Raw genomic sequence first — 17,858 nt, 5'->3', positions numbered from 1 at the left:
TTCACTCCAGCTGGAGCCTTCAGTCTTCGCTCCGCCGCTTCAAATCTACGTATGCAAATTAACCGCCATCTTTGTTGGGTTAATTTGTATACTCTCCTGATTGGCTGGTGAGCGTAGCAGAGGGACGGTCAATTTACATGTTTGTCTATTATTAGGTAAGATTATTGTATTGTTTACCTGTAGTGTGTAAACCTACTTTTGCTAACCTCTGTATTTGTTAGTCTGAATAAACTTGGTCATATGTCAAAATGCTAATATCAAATATAAATGTATTTAAGCGGGATTCAAAGACTTCTACTTTACTGAGGAAACTGAAGCAATGAAAACTTTTGGACTCTCAAAACTACATCTAATCCCCTACCAATACCTATATCCATATACTTTGCCTACCTGCCTTTCACTAATAGTCGAACTATCCATACCAGGGGCTGCCAACCGGTGGTCTGTGGACCATTGGTGGTCCATGAGGTCCAAAAGGTTGGTGACCACTGATCCATACTGTTGTCTAAATGCAGTCCTTCTACCTATGCATCAGGTCCTATCCCTTCTAGGACCTACCCAATACTCAAGGATATTGTTCCAACAATACAATCATTCCTTCTCTCCCTCACCATCAAATCTCCCATCTTTATGAACCATTCCCATCAACAAACAGGTGGGTACTTCCTCAGCCCACTGCCCTCATCAGCCATCCTCGTATTTCTTTGTTCTTTGCAGCAAAACATGAGAATTGTCTGTATCACTGTCTCTCACTCCTTTTCTCCCATTTGCTCTTAAACTCCCCTCATGGGTTTTTGCCTCCAGCACTCAAATGAAACAGATGGTGATAGCCATCAATGGCATTGCTAAAGCTAACCCTCATCTCAGCCTTCACTGGACTTTAGTATCTGACACAGTGATTACTCCCTCTTCTTTGATAATGGATCTTGGCTTATCTTCTGGGACACCCTCCTTTTTGGGTTGTTTGTTCCCTTAAATTCACTGGTTCATCCTTCTCAATATTGTTGGTTGATCCTCTTTCTCCCTGAACACTTAATTTCACAAGATACCATCCTTGGTTCTCTGCTGCTTTCTATGTTCATTCCTTAGTGATAACATTCAGTCTCATGGTTTTAAACACTATCCATACTAATAAAAGAGTTATATGCTAATTAGACTGGGAGACCTTCCGGATGTCCTTCCAGACAAAGCCATGGTGGCAGGGCTGAGGCAGAGGTGGTTAGGGGTGATCAGGCTGGCAGGGGAGGGCAGTTGGGGGCAAGAAGGCTGGCAGAGGTGGGCAGTTGTGAGCGAGCAGGCCAGCGGGGGGCAGTTGGGAGCAAGCAGGCCGGCAGGGGGGCAGTTGGGGGTGAGCAGGCCAGCAGGAGGCGTAGTTAGGGGTGAGCAGTCTGGCGGGGGGGGGGGGGGGAGGGGGAAATTGGGGGCAAGCAGGCTGGCAGGGGGTGGCAGTTGGGGGCGATCGGGCCAGCATGGGGGGGGGGCAGTTGGGGATGAGCAGGCCGGCAAGGGGGGGGCAGTTGGGGGTGATCAGACTGGCATAAAGGGGTAGTTGGGGGGTGAGCAGGCCAGCAAGGAGGGGCAGTTGGGGGCAATCAGGCCGGCATAAGGAGGTAGTTGGGGGGGGAGCAGGCTGGCAAGGGGGGGCAGTTGGGGGCGATCAGGCCGGCATAAGGGAGTAGTTGGGGGGAGAGCAGGCTGGCAAGGGCGGGCAGTTGGCAATTGGGCTGGCATGGGGGGGCAGTTGGGGGCGAGCAGGCCAGCAGGCAGAATGGTTAGGGGAGATCAGATAGGCAGGCAGGTGAGTGGTTAGGAGCTAGCGGTCCCAGATTGCAAGAGGGATGTCTGACTGCCGTTTTAGGCCTGATCCCTTAAACCAGCAGTCGGACATTCCCCGAGTGGTCCCAGATTGGAGAGGGTGCAGGCCAGGCTGAGGGACACCCCCTCATCCCCGTGCCTTAATTTCATGCACTGGGCCATTAGTTGCTGATAATTCCCAAATTCACTTATTAGCACAGACCTTCCCCTTGAACTAACTGCTGAATCCAACTGCCTACTCAACAACATCTCTCCTTATTGTCTTTCCCATCTCAGGTTATATAACTCCATATTTAGGCAAAAACCTTTGAAGTTACCTCTTCCTCCCCCCAAGTTCATCTCCAAGTTCAATCCCTAGTAAATCCTGTAAACGCTTTCAAAATGCATTCAGAATCCAACCATTTCCATTGTTATCATCCTGGTGTGTGCCATTATCATCTGTCATTTGGATTACTGACATAGGTCCCTAACTGGTATCCCTGCTTCCGTGCTTGTCCCCTACACTCTAATTCCAACTCAGCAGCCAGGTGATCTTTGATAATATAGGTTAGAAAAAAAACTCTTCTCTCCTCAAAACCTCCAATGGCTTCTATTTCACTAGTCCTTACAATAACCTGGCTACGTATTATCTCTCTGAGTTTTATCTACCATCTCTCCCTTGTTCTCAAACCCTTCTCAGACACATGGGATTCCCTGTTCTTGGACCACAACAGACATGTTCCAGCCTATGTAAGTCTTTGTAAAGGCTGTTCTTTCTACCTGGAACACTGTTCCCCAGTATACACTTAGTTCTCTTAATTCCTTCAAGTATAGCACTTATTTAAGGAGGCCTAAACTGTCATATTTAAAAATCAACTCCCACCTCTACTCGGCAACTTCCCAATCCCCTATTCTTGCTATAATTTTTGATGGCACTATCACCTTCTAACATATTATATGATTTACTTATTTTATGTTTACTTTGTATCCTTCTATAGAATGTTAAGTTTCTCCGGGGCAGGGACTTTAGTCTGCTTTGTTCACTGAAATTAACCAGGAATCTAGAACTGCGATTTTCAACTGGTGTGTCACAAGAATTATTAAAACATGCAATACCTGACTATTTAGTTAGGGGCACTGACCTCTCTTCTCTTAGATTGTCAAGTAAAAAAAAAAAGCAAAAACAAAAAAATGACAACCGTCAACACAATAGCTGTCTGGTGTGAATGAATAAAAATTACACCTATGTTTTTTTGGTTAGATCAGTAAAAAAATATATATATTTTTGGTGTGCTACTGAATTTTACTAATTCTTTTATGTGTGCCATGAGATGAAAAAGGTTGAAATTGCTGCCACAGATGAAACGGAAATCAAGACCTCAGGAATAAACCCAAACCTATATGGTCAATTACTCTATGACAGAGAGGCAAGAATATACAATGGTATAAAGACAGTCTTGTCAATAAATGTTGGTAAAAATGGACAGATACATGCAAAAGAATGAAATTGGATCACTTTCTTACACCATATATAAGAATAAACTTAAAATGAATTAAAAACTCCTAGAAAAAAACACAGGCAGTAAACTCTTTGGCATCACTCTTAGTAATTTTTTTTTTTTGGATATGTGTCCTTGTGCAAGGGAAACAAAAGAAAAAAAAAAAGAAAAGAAATGGGACTACATCAGCCTAAAGAGTTTTTGTATAGAAAAGGATACCATCAACAAAATGAAAAGGCAACATGAAAAGGAGAAAATATTTGCCGATTATACATCCTATAAGGCAGTGGTTCTCAACCTTCTGGCCCTTTAAATACAGTTCCTCATGTTGTGACCCAACCATAAAATTATTTTCATTGCTACTTCATAACTGTAATGTTGCTACTGTTATGAATCATAATGTAAATATCTGATATGGAGGATGGTCTTAGGCGACCCCTGTGAAAGGGTTGTTTGACCGCGAACGGGGTCGCGACCCACAGGTTGAGAACCACTGCTATAAGGGGTTAATATTAAAAAAAACCATAAGGAGCTCATGCAACTTCATACCCCAAACCCAAATAATCCAATTAAAAATGAGCAGAGAACCTGAATAGACATTTCTCCAAAGAGGATGTACATGTGACCAATAGACATATGCAAAGATGCCCAGCATTACTGATTATCAGGGAAATACAAACTAAAACCACAATGAGGTATTACCTCTCACCTGTCAGAACGGCTATCACCAATAAATCAACAAATAACAAGTGTTGGTGAGGATGTGGAGAAAAGGAAATCCTCGCTTACTGTTGGTAGATAGTAAACTGGTACAGCCACTATGAAAAACAGTATGGAAGTTGCTAAAAAAATTAAATAGAAAAACCATATGACCCAGCAATTCCACTTCTTTGTATGTATGTATGTATGTATGTATATATATATATATATACACACACACACACACACACACACACACACACACAAAACACCAATTCAAAAAAATGTATGCATCCCTATGTTCACTGCAGCATTATTTACAACACCCAAGATATGGAAGCAACCTAAGTGTCCATCAATAGACAAATGGGTAAAGAAGATGTATACATATATATGTACAATGGAATATTACTCAGTCACAAAAAATGAAATCTTGCCATTTGCAACATCATGGATGGACCTATAGGGTATTGTGCTAAGTGAAGTAAGTACGACAGAGAAAGACAAATACCATTTAATTTCAGTTATATGTGGATTCTAAAAAACAAATGAACAAACAAAACAGAAACAGACTCATACAGAGAACTGAAAGTTGCCAGATGGGAGAGGGGTTAGAGGGCTGAGTAAAAAATGTGAAGGGATTAAAACGTACAGATTACCAGTTATAAAAATAGTCATGGGGATGGATGTAAAGTACAATATGTGAAATATAGTCAATAATATTGTAACAGCTATGTATGGCGTCATATGAGCACTAGACTCACTGAGGTGATAACTTTCTAAGTTATGTGTCTAATCACTATGTTATAGACCTGAAACTAATATATTACTGTATGTCAACTGTAATTACAAGAAAATTATAAAAACAATCTTGAAAAAGAGCTGAAGGTATCAAGCTTCTTGATCTATATTACAAATCAATCGTAATCAAACTGTCCAGTATTGGCATTAGAAAAGACGCAACGGCTATTTCTAGTCACAAAACATCACCAGTTCACAGGTGGCAAGAGCCTATCCCAGCAGCTTGGGGTGCAAAGTGGGAACCCACCCTGGACAGGACACCCTTCCATGTAGGGTGCAATCTCACACAGACACTCGGATTGGGACAATGTAGACAGGCCAATTCACCTAACGTGCACATCTGTGGGATGAGGGAGGAAACCTGAGCACCTGGAGAAACGCATGTAGACATGGGGAGAACATGCAAATTCCACACGAATAGTGGTGCTGCCCTGGAATCATTTTTTTCCACCAACATTATAATCAAATGATTTTATTTGAGGTCCTGCAGTATACAATAAAATACTTACTATTCAGCCATAACGTAAGACTAAAACCTTGCCATCTGCGACAACATGATGGACCCTGAGGGCGTTATGCTAAGTGAAATAAGTGAGAGAGAGACATATGATCTTACTTATATATAGAATCTAAAACCCCAAAACAAGCAAACTAAGCTCAGATACACACAACAGCGTGATGGTCGGGGGCGGGGAATTGTCCTAGGGTTACAAACTTCCATTTATAAAGTCCTGGGGATATAATATATAGCAGCGATTTTCAACCCTTTTCATCTCAGGGCACACATAAACTAATTACTAAAATTTTGCGGCACACCGGTTGAAAATCACTGACATATAGCATGCCGACTAGTTAAGGATACTGCATTGCATATTTGAAAGTTGCTAAGAGAGATCTTAAAAGTCATCACAAAGAAAGAAAAACAAATTTAAACTACGGTGGTGGTGATCATTTATTTCTACAATATATACCATTACTTGCTTTAATGATTTTAGATCTTAAAAACTCCTCTGCAATGTTGAGATATTTTAGATATGTTATCAGCCATACAAATCTACTACTCTTTCATTTGCAGTTTAAGGAAAATTAAATTAAAAGGTCCCTCATTTGGAAGTAACTCAAAGTCCTCGTCCTTGATCAAACTATCCAGTTAAATTCACTCCTTTGCCGAAGTTCGCATGAAGTCGGGAGGCGGACTTAACACGAGCGCAGCCTGGGTGCTGGACAGTCACCTGGCCACACCTGGCACAGCTGGGCGCGGGGCCGGGCGCAGGCCTCCCCCAGCGCCTTTCGGCGGGCGCCGGGGAGAACAAGCCTCCGCCGCCTTCCTCCCGGGCCCCGGCCGCGGGGCCATCCCGGCACTGAAGTCGGTAACAGGTCGACCCGGGGCTCGGGAGCGAAGGGCCTCCATGCAGCCCTCGGAAAAGACCCGACCGACCGCAGCCCCGGCACTGGGAGCGGGGCAGGATCACTCGTACCTGTGCGGAAGGCGCTTCCCGCCGCGGAGCGGACAGAACCAGCACCGCCAGGAGCCCAGGAGGTTCCTACCACCTCTTCCTCAGCACCTCTTTGGCAACCGCAGAAACCGCACAGCTAGGCCAACGACCCGGAAGTGCTCGCAGAACCTGGAAGTGGCGTCACGGCGGGGCCAGGGAGGCCCCGCCCACCAACTCCTCCCATACGCCTCTCAAGTTAGGCGAGGGGAGGGCGGAGTTGTGAAGAGAGGAGGGGCGTGGGGCCCAGGGCAGTTAACTGTTTCGAGTAATTCACCAGGTTTACTAAATCCTTCATAAGGGAATTATAATTTTTAAGAATAATCTTCTCCACTGTAAGGTGCACAGTTAGAAAATGCAAGGCATTCATATTTTATGCCTGAGATGTGTTCAGGGTTAATACTGTTTAAAACCTTGCAATGCTAGATTTAAGACAAATTCTTAAAATTATGCTAGGAATTTACCGTTCAAATTAGGGCTGCAATTAATTTAGCCCAGAAAGCTTTCAGTTTATGATTCATGAACAACTTCAATTTGGGAGAATTTGTACTTACTATTTGTTCCCAATGCAAGACAAATACTCTTATATAGGGCGTTCCCCCAAAATGTATACACTTAACTGATAGCTCAATTGATGTTTCTTTTTAGATTTAACCCATTGGAATTAATTATTCAAGGTGTGTATACATTTTTGGGGACACCCTGTATTTTGAGTTTATATAATCCCAAATGCTGTCCTATGGAATAAAAGCAGCAGTAATGTGCACAGCTGTTTGCCATTAAGTGGCTGACTAGTCATTAAGGAGTAAATGCAAAATAAGTGCTAGATGGATCCTCTAAACAGGTCTATAAGCTATGCAGGTTGTCATTTGTACCATGTGTTCAGCCACTTATTGAACTGATTTCATCGTTGGATTGCCCACTAACCAAAAGAATTCTAAACTATGAAACACAAAGTTTGGTTATAGTTAAGATAACATTTAACCGGGGAACAATTTGTAAAATAGATGTCTAACCACTATACTGTGCACCTGAAACTAATACAAAATAATGTTAGATGCAAACTGTAACTGAAAAATAAAATTTAAAAAAAATCTTCATTACAGAATTATAATACCCACTTGGAATTCAATTTAATCAGATCTTGTCAATATTTATAAAAGATCTTAAAAAATTTTAATAAAGTCTGGGAATTTATTTAAAAAACAAACACAAACAAGATAGTATTAAAATTAAAAGCAGGGTGGACTCTTCACGCTCCCTGGACAATATGAAGCAGCACCAGATTATAGGAAGAGAATCAAGAGTAACGGTCTACTATTTGAAAGACAAGATAACTCAGTGTAAAAATTCAGTATCATAACGGAAGATGGAAAAAATGTGATAAAATGAGACAAAAACAAACTTTCCAATTAATTTATTTAAATTCATTAACGTTGCAAAAATACGATGTGCAACAGATCAGGACACAAGTTACTGTATTCCTAAATAAAATATTACATCTCCTTAGTAAATCAATACCAACCCTAGTATTTCTTACAGGGACCACATAAACATCTTGCACACACAGCCACCAATCAGAACTGAATTTCTCAAACACTGTAAAATGAAAGCACTAAGCTAGGCAAAATCATCTGAATAGTTGTAAAATTATCACAGTACATTAATTTAGTTTAAATGGCAACATGTGAACCAATGATAAGAAAAATATTTGAATTTTTGAAATGCATATCAAAGTGTGTTAGTATCGAACAAACCCTGAATTTTTTTCTATTTGAATAATGCCCCAAGGGCTATGCAAGTTAGTGGCCTTGAACAGCACCAATATTTACTAGCTAGGTGTATGTAAATAAACTGTTTAAAGAGCAAACTTTAGAAAGTCCATATACAAAAAGGGCAGTGGAGTAGCTAATTTATGTTTTCCAAGTTCCTCCTTATCCACAAAGAATATGAAAACAAAATTTTTAAATGCAAATGTCTTAGCTTCTTGTAGAATGTCTTATAAGACAGAATCAGAGAGCTATCTGAAATGGACAGCTTACTGTAATTCTTTAATTTGAAAGCATTATACCTTGATTTTCATCTGGTGTTTGATTTATTAAGTGCTTCATGTGAACTTTTTGTAGCATTTTTTAAAGTTTCTCAAAACATAAAATATTAAGTAGCTCTGTCATATACAACAAAGTTACAGTTCTGTTCAAATTTTAGTGTCACTCCTTATTGCTCAACACATTACCTTATTTTCAATTACTATTTATAACTTTAAAGGAAAATTGCATTACAGGGACTCACCATTGGTCTAACTCAAATTCATTCAGAATCTTGGGACAGGAAGAGGGGAGTTAAAGGCTAGTAGGTAATTCTTCTGTGCTTAGAACATTGAGTAGATAGTCTCCTACTTCCCTATCCTGCTGACTTTCCTAAGCAAGTCTAAATGCTTGACTCTCTCGGCAGCTCAAATTATATAATTCCTATTCCCTATGACAAGATAAAATCTAATATAATAATTGGTCTATTACTGTAAGTACAGTAATTCCTCTACCCATCCCATCCTTCTGAGAATTGTAATCCATTTCTCAAAAATCTAAATATGATGGGGAAAATATATGCATGAAAACAAATAAAATGGGACAGCAATCTCTTATTTTTAGCCTATCCCCTCCTCCCTTCTGGTTGAACCATATTAGCAATTTTCCATATGACACAGGAAAAGGGAAAATGAAGCTGCTGTCACATTATATACAACCTTACCAATCTCATTAGGAAACTGGCCTGTTCTATCCGACATATCCTAATGCTAATTTATCTATCAATTGAGAAATCTAAAAAGCCACTGCTTGCCTTAAATCACTTTCAAATTCCCTGAGCACTCACATAAAAACAGCCAAATAGCAACACTATAGAGCCATTTACAAAGTCTCTATCAAAAACCAGACTTCTTACTTTTTTAAATTCTGGAATTACAGTTGAAGAATTCCTATCTAACAAAATATACTTGTCAATCAGCAGATTTCAGTATTCAGTGCAGTTACTAAATAGTGATGTCTATTTTGGAAGACTACATTAATATTTACCAACCATGACATATGAAAAATAACCTAGTCTTAAACTTTAACTTGTACACTATAAATTGCTGACCCTCTTTGTTCAAACTTGCTTCTGTATGAAGGGACATAGCAGAAGAAAATATGAATTATCATTATAAGTATCAGCCTTTCCCCCGTCACATATTCTGTGTGTAGCATGTAGGTTTTCCTGCTGGATACACAAAATGGTACCAACAGCTGCCAGTATGAATGTAACAGGGACACATTCAGTGGCATCTTAGATTAACAGCTAACTCTTTACCCCTTCACAGTTTTCTTTCACTTCCTTATTTTGTTACCTTTTCCAACTACCTGCTGGGCTCTACTTAGAATCATATTTCTTTATTACCCATCCCCTGATTTCCAGAGTTAGACTATTAAGCTTAAACTATGGGGTCAATATAGCATCTTTCCTTGGTGGTACTTAGGAATATAACCAACTAGAACACAAATTACTTTATATGAGAAACTACTGACTAAAAAAAGGCACTCATAGCCCAAGTATAACACAAAAGTGAAAGAATCATCAAATTAAACCAGTTAAGTTAGATCCATGACCCCAGCAGAAAGATAAAATAATATAAATATCTGTACTTTGACCTCAATCAGCAGTGTAAAATTAAAATTGAATGCTTTGGGGGAAATGTTAACATAGCTACAAATTACAAATTTAATAAATGCTTTTCTTCTAACCTACTTAAAGTCTTAAGTCTTACAATTATGAAACATTTATTATAGGGCATGTCCCTATACCAGATTCCATTAAGGTGTAGGTGAGAGCAGGTATCCTTTGAATCTAGTGACTCACAGCACATCCCTTTTGTTATATTCCAGTGTTATCACTGTACCTTCTGAATCTTAATGTTCTAATAGAATACAGGCTAATTCTACTTTTAAAAATTATTTAAAGAACACATCGTTTTTGTAACATGTTGGATCTGTAGTTAGAAACAATGCTTACAAAAGGAAAAGTCAATAAACACAATAAAGTTGAAACTGAACTGGGTACTTGATGTAGAGGAAAACCACCCATTTTAATAAAGCTCAGCCCATTTTGAGCCAGATGAAGACTTGTAGATAAAAGGCTAAAGCACTCTACAAATAGAGATTCTAATCACAATTAAATTCAATATTATCCTTTATTCATAATCCTTATATAGTGAAGTCAGAAGGAATACCTAAATTAATGTTAATTTGGTGTTTCAGTACAAAGTGTTTCTAACATTTAAGCAAGCAATAAGGGTTTGATTTTATTCACTATAATGACATTAGTTTGGGATCTGCCTATAGCTGCTGGATCCAAGTCAAGTCAGGAGGCAACTGAGGGCACCTCATCCTGGGAATCCTCCAGCATCCCCCTTAATTGGACTTACGTTAGCATGCAAGTTTATGACTGAAGAGCACAAAAGGTAAAGAAAAATTCCCTTTGTAACAGGAACTTTATATTAAAAGCAGAAGTGGTAAAAGCCACATGTGTCTTCAGTCCAGGATAGAATGAATCTTAAAGGTTTAGCTCTCATCCACTTCAGTTATGCTACTCCAGGACGCTCTTGTAAATTATCTTATAGGAAGGACTGGAATGTGATGTGACCCTCAAATCTGGAGTTTACCAAATGTATGAGTCACACAAGTATATGACACAACATTAGAACAATCGGCTTTTAGGATGACTCTGTGGGTAAATTTAGTTCTTTTTCGAGGCATAAGTACAATTGATTTCAATGTAGAGTCAAGGTATTTACCAAATTAAACAAGGAGTTTATATGCTATATCAAATGTGTCATCTAAAACAGTATAATATAATGATGCTCTATGATTTAGAAAATAGCTTAACTTATAGGAAATGTGAAAACATACTGTATTGGCTACCTACCAAGTCCAAATAACTGATATGGAAGTATTATGGTAAAGTGCCCACATTGGGAGCAATTAAAAAAGCAGCTCCTGTTTTCTACAAAAAAGTAGTGACAGTGAATAACTCATCATGTTCTCTGCACCCACACAAATTCACAACAGTGATACCCTGGACACAGCTTATTTCACATTAGTGAACAAATCTAAGATTTTTATAAAGGTCTGTCTTTTGGCCAGAAAATAAAATGTCCCATATATATACACATATATGTACAAACATCAATTCTTACCCTCTTAAATTCTCCAGTTCTAAAACTGGCTTTTTAAGTTGTCTTTAAGTTTAAAAAGGAAAAAGTGTGCATCACACTTGTAATTGTGCTTCTGAATTAAGGAACAATATATGTTAAGTGATTAAAAAAGCTTAGGATGGTACTAATCTACTTAGATTATATGCATGACCTTTGGGTATTCATGAGAACCAGTTTAATTGTCCCTAACCTTATGAGCCACTTCGTTTTTTTAAGTTACCCAAGAAATGTAGTTAGTCTTTTATAAAACACAAAAATTCTAACATGCACTTTACAAAATCATGGTCTTATTTATCTGCATATTCTTCCAAAAGACAGGTATACATTAAAAAATATTGCTCAAAACATAAAAATATATATTATCTCTTTCCTTGACCAATTAGGCATATAAATATTTTACTGAAGAAGACGCATCATTCAATAAACAAATGCAAAAACCACTTTATATAAAGTGTGGATCTCTGCTTTAAGCAATATAAAATATAAAATGATTACATTATCATTAGCTAGTAAAGAGCTAAATTCAAGAGATTTACAAACCAAAACAGTAGTGAACAGTCCCTTATACAAAAGTCCACTGATAAAAAGTCAAGTTGATTTTGTAACAGGTTACATAAAAATCAGGGCCAATAAATGCATTCATTATAAATGCAAAAAAGAGCACTGCTTCATCAGCACATTCTTCAGTCTTGTTTGGACTAGATGCCAAACTTACTGTTCACTTTTTGGTTCATCTTGTTTTCCATTAAGCTCTTGATCAACTCTGTTTAATGAAAAACAATATAGATAATAAAACACTAGCAACTGAATAATTTTCTTCTTAAAAATAATTACTTTTAGCATAGAATATTATTCTGTTAAAAACAAAGCTTTGCCAAGAAGCAGACACAGTAAAAAGGTTACCAAACATTTCCCCAACAAGGAAAGATAATTTTTAAAGTCAAGAGAACACTGACAAGAAACCTGTCGTTTTTTTAAAAATTATAAAATACTTATGTACAAATAAATGCACATAACCTTTATTAAAAGTTCAAATTACTGAACTTTACTGAACATTACATCCTGAACAACAGGGCATACTGAAATGTTGGATTGTAGCATAGCTGGGGTAGGGATCTAAGTGAAAAGCGAGTGGTAGGAAAAACAATTCTTTCAAAAATGATTTTGTTAAGGGGTATATTAAAATGCCACTACAGTCATGCGCCAGGTAACGATGTTTCAGTAAACGATGGACCACATATATGACAACTGTCCCACAAGATTGTAGTGGAGCTAAAAATCCCTATCACCTAGTGATATTGTAAGGCCATAGCACACACGAGACAGTAATGTCCTAGTCCTTCACATTCACTCACTGCTCACTCATTTCCAGTCCTGCAAGCTCCATTCATGATAGGTGTCCTGTACAGGTGTACCATTTTTTATCTTTTACACTATATTTTTACTGTACCTTTTCTATGTTTGGAATTATTTAGACAAACAAACATTTACCACTGTGTTACAACTGCCTATAGTATGTTCAGTATTAGTACAGCTATATGCTGTACATAGCCTAGAAGCAATAGGCTATATCATATCATCTAGATGTGCAGTAGGCTGTACCATCTAGGTTTGTGGATGTTCACACAATGACAAAATAGCCTAATGACACATTTCTCAGAACACATCCCTCCCCATCGTTAAGTGACGCATGACTGCACTTCAATGCTCAGTTTTGAACTGTCCTTTTCATCAGTACTCACTCATCATAGAGATTTCACTTTAAGTAAGCTACCCCACATTTAGCCTGATAACTTTTGGTTTTAAAAACATGCCCCTCTATTTTTAAAATTTGAATGTTATCATTTTCAAGCTAACACGAATTTATGAATTTTTTAAGGTTAAACTTTATATAAAAACTAAGAAGTGCCTAAAAGATATACATAATGATTCTATTAAGGTTAAACAAAAGTAAAAAAAAAGAGAACATAAAGAAAAAACACAAAAAACCAACACGATAAAATAGTGTTAGGTTCCAAACAATACATTTAAATAAAAAGTACAGTTCCACTTTTTTCTGATGCCTAAATCACTTAATAGATAACTAAATACTAAGAACTTGTTAAAAAGGCACAATATAGCAGATTTCATCAATAAAGGCAATTCATTTTGAAATCCATGAAGCAGCTGTTTTCAAAATATTCTACAATTACAGGTTATAATTTTAATTTCAGCCATTTATCTAGCAAATGTACACCAATGCCTAGAAAGGAACGAGAAATTAGCAAGATCTAAATATCACTGCTCATACCTCTGCTAAACTATTTGATAAACTGCAAAGTGTCATATAGAAATGTAAAGCTATTATTCTATCACGTGGTCAACTGAATTTCTGCTCATCATCAGAGACAAAATATGTCCAAAGTTAATAATGTTCCAGTTACTTACAATTGGTTCTTTAGAATGGTCAAAATGATAATTACATAAATCTCTCACCTTAACTCTTAAGAAAGATTGCATTAAACTGTGTTGCTAATTTAATTGTCAATATTTTAAGTCCATTAACAAGTTAGATCCAAATCCTACACTTTTTAAAATTACTATATAAAATGTAGCTGTTTTATACCCTTGCCTTTCATTTTCTATGCCAAGGTATTAATAGATAATAGTTTGTTATGCTCAAAGCAGAAGTATTCAAAATTAAAATTAAGATGGAAAGCAGGGTGTTTAACTATTAAATGGTACATTGATCTTTTAGGTATTTTATCACATGTAGAATCTGACTGGTTAGCAGGCCATTTAAGCATACAAAGAAATCAATGTTGGTTAGCCAAAGAATATGTGCATTTTAAATATAATCATTAACCCCAGAAAAGTAAAATAACTTCTTTAAAAAGTGCACAAATAATTTGAAAGCACAAATTATAGATTAAAAAATATGGTAAAAATGATAAAATATTAAAAATAATTGATTTTTCAAATTGTATTCTTAGTAATTCTTCTGGTTTACCATCAGTATTTATACCCAAAAGAAGGGAGCACAGGCTGTGGCCTTTAATTACTAATTGGCAATATATATGGTGTTAAAACAGAGTAAATCCAAGCCACAGGCAGCATCAGGAACATTGGATTCACTCTGCATTTGGATTCTGGGGTGTACTTATATTTACAAATGCTATTATCTTTGTCTACAAGCTAACCAACCAGTAAGGAAGTTAGTCTGTGCAATGCAAATGGACTAGTCTAGATGCAACCCAGTCAAGGTGTGCATATACCTTTTTTGTTTCTTTTTAAACTTTTCTTCTTCATACCTTGGTAGGGAAGAGTTATTTGAGTAAATACACATGTTATAAAGATAAACAAAAACTCAAAAAAGGCACTTAAAATCATTTAGGTTTGCAGGCAAAACAAAAAATATTTAATACAGTAATACAGAAAATCACAACTGACTTAAGAAATCTGGCTTTGACACATTCAACAGACTAAAACCTCAGATTAACAGAACAAAGACACTGTTTCTACATTATAGCACTGTGATACTCAAGTATTTTACATTAAAAGCCTCTACCAAGCTCTTTTAAAAAAGTTAGATAGAAGTTAATTTGGTAAACAGAATAAATTCTAGTCACTGGAAAGTATTAAGGCTATGCTGATCTAAATAACATTTTATTTCTCTAGTAATATTATTCAATGTCATGACAAGCTTTTACTCAAATTAGGAGAGCAGCATGAGCGTGCCCAAATTTGGATAATGTTCTTTAGCACTGACCAATCAGGAAATCATCTCTCAGACTGTAAGCCAGTCTTTACAAATATAAATGAATCACAACCAGAAATAATACTTCCTATTTCTTCAACTGACAGACTGAAGAAAATGGTGAATTATGGGGAAGGTGCTGGAAAATGGCTTCTTCTTTTGTTTTGTTAATCCTCACCCAAGGGTATTTTTTTCTACTGATTTTTAGAGAGTGGAAGGGAGGAAGAGGGAAGGGGGCGGGGGGGGGGGGGGGGAGTGGAGAGAGAGAGAGAGAGAGAGAGAGAGAGAGAGAACACGAACAAAGACCCATCAATTGGTTGCCTTTTGCACCCACCCTGACCAAGGATGGGGATCAAACCTGCAACCCAGGTACGTGCCCTTGACTGGGAATCGAACTGAAGACCCTCCAGTGCTCGGGCCAACACTCTTAACTGCTAAGCAACACTGGCTAGGGCTAGCTTGTTCTTTTTTAATTTTGTTATAGAAAACAAGAGAAGTTACAAAATACTTACAAGCTATGAAATGAGAAAAAATGAGAATTAAAAATATTTATCTCTTGCATATCAAAATATAAAGATCCAATACAATTAAAGAAATAAAACAAAACATACTGTTTTATGCATTCTGGTATGCCAACATACTCCATGGGGACAAGTTCCGCTAGTTCTGCCAAATTAAAGACGTATCTAATTTTTTGGCTGAATTTTGAGCTATGGAAGAAAATAAAAATAATTACCTCAATATTTCTGACCAGCAGCACTGACAAGAAATTCATACAAGGAGTTTGTGTTCCTGCTTTTTAAAAATGTCAATGGCATTCAAAAAATTACCTAATAAACGGTCTTGTAACAGCCAGAAGTGTTCTGATAAACCAAGAGGGATGTACGATGATTAGAGATTTTAGGTTTTTCCGTAACCTGGAGTTAAAAAGAAAGAAACAAAAATTTAACAAGCTCTACAAATTCTAATGCTAGAAGTTAAGCAATCAACAAGTATATGGAAGTTGAAACAAAAATTAATTGAAAATCCCTCACCTAAGTGTTCTCATTTAGATGTGATATTCCGTCAAATACAAGATAATGCACTCTTGAATTGTGATGTTCCCTCCTACTGGTATGAAATAAACTTTACTTCTTTTGGCTACATTTATGTATAGCACTTGTCTTCAGGACTGCTACCCAAGGGTAGAGGCTAATACTGAATACAGAAGTAAACTGTTCACATTTTTCAGGACTGGGGAGAAACTGGTACTAATTTCCTCAACACCATGAAAGGCACTGTGCAAGCAAAAAGTTGGGGGTGGAGATCACCACAGTAACAGGCAGCATAAATTAGATCTCATGAGTTCTTACAAAGTCTAAAATTTTTATTAAAAATGAAAGGCATTATTCTAGACAATTTAAAATGACCAGATAACTTTTATCACACATATTTTGCAGTTAAATAAAGTGATTGTTGTGAATCTTTTTGAAATGACAAGAACGAGTCCATGTCATGGTTAGGTATGAAGAGAAACCTATTAATGGGTCTGAGTTGATTAAACTAGCTTGAATTAGTTATGGTCAAATCAAACCAATCAGAGGAACAAAGTTCCTTCCATTAGCATGGATGACTAACTAACTTCCAATAGAATACACTTCTAGAGCTCATTCCAAAGAAAGATTACAGCTAAATAAGCACCGTAACATAAAATATGCTAACACTATAAGTTAGGCAAAACTCAGAATGTAATAAAATAGAAAATGTACCAAGTTCTCCATCCTTTCCCAATAACGTAAATTACTGGAAAATGTTCAGCGTGGTATAAATAAGGAGGAATAAAGAGCTCTTATATAAATCTGTTTTAAGGAATTAAAGTTATTCTTTATAAAACAGATCAAAACTAATTTCCTTCATAACATTTAAAAATACTGTATTGAGAAAATAGAAACTTTCTATGAAATTAATAAATGTAATTTAGGAAGTATATACATGGTACCTTTAAGTGCTAACAGAAAATAATAAGGCCATTATAAAAATTATTCAGACTAGCTGTCAACTTGTATTTATAGTACCTTCTATCAATTTGCTGATAGCATTTCCTGAGCCATCCCAGACTAGGCATTTTCCTTCGCGTCGTTGCACCATTTAAATAAACTATCATGTAGTTTTCTGCTACTAATAGTTCCAAAGTGCCAATAACATACCTGAAAAGCAAATTAAAACTTCAAATAACAGTTCTGTGAACCAAACTAGGTTATCCAAATTATACAGTTCCCTTCCCTCCTCAATGATAGAAAAACCAATTAAAATTTTAACAGTGTTAGTTGGTATAATGGTTATTTTTTTTAAAGTTATCTTCTGTTTATCTGTAAAATTAATTACATTTATTGGGATAACATTGGTTGAGTTACCTTTTAGAAATACACATTGAAATGTTTATAAATGAAATATGATGTCTGGATTTGCTTCAAAATTATACAGTGGGGGAAGTTTGAATTGTGGGAATGAAGTCTAAATTGATGACTGTGGAATTGGGTGATTGGTACACAAAGATTCAATACACTGCTCTTTACTTTTGTATATGTTTGAAACTTTCCACAATGAAG

The 17,858-nt window shown here is 36.9% G+C and overlaps 1 protein-coding gene across 2 annotated transcripts in view; it reads right to left on the bottom strand.

The window, feature by feature from the left end:
- BNIP2 (BCL2 interacting protein 2) overlaps positions 1-17,858 on the bottom strand; it is a 33,707-nt gene that overhangs the window by 4,398 nt on the left and 11,451 nt on the right. The window contains exons 7-11 of one of the 2 annotated variants that reach the window (XM_081093342.1): positions 17,325-17,456; positions 16,101-16,187; positions 15,882-15,980; positions 14,789-14,824; positions 12,250-12,297 (exon numbers count right to left, since the gene is read on the bottom strand). In XM_081093342.1, the coding sequence (XP_080949468.1) occupies positions 12,250-12,297; positions 14,789-14,824; positions 15,882-15,980; positions 16,101-16,187; positions 17,325-17,456 (402 nt within the window). Of the gene's footprint in view, positions 1-11,802; positions 12,298-14,788; positions 14,825-15,881; positions 15,981-16,100; positions 16,188-17,324; positions 17,457-17,858 lie in introns of those variants that run through there. The other variant, XM_081093343.1, reaches the window with a different exon arrangement.

This window comes from Myotis nattereri (assembly GCF_964212035.1).
Source record: "Myotis nattereri genome assembly, chromosome: 1".
NCBI lineage: Eukaryota > Metazoa > Chordata > Mammalia > Chiroptera > Vespertilionidae > Myotis > Myotis nattereri.
The sequence above is the reverse complement of the archived record's forward strand: the minus strand, read 5'-3'. Positions and strand labels throughout refer to the sequence as shown.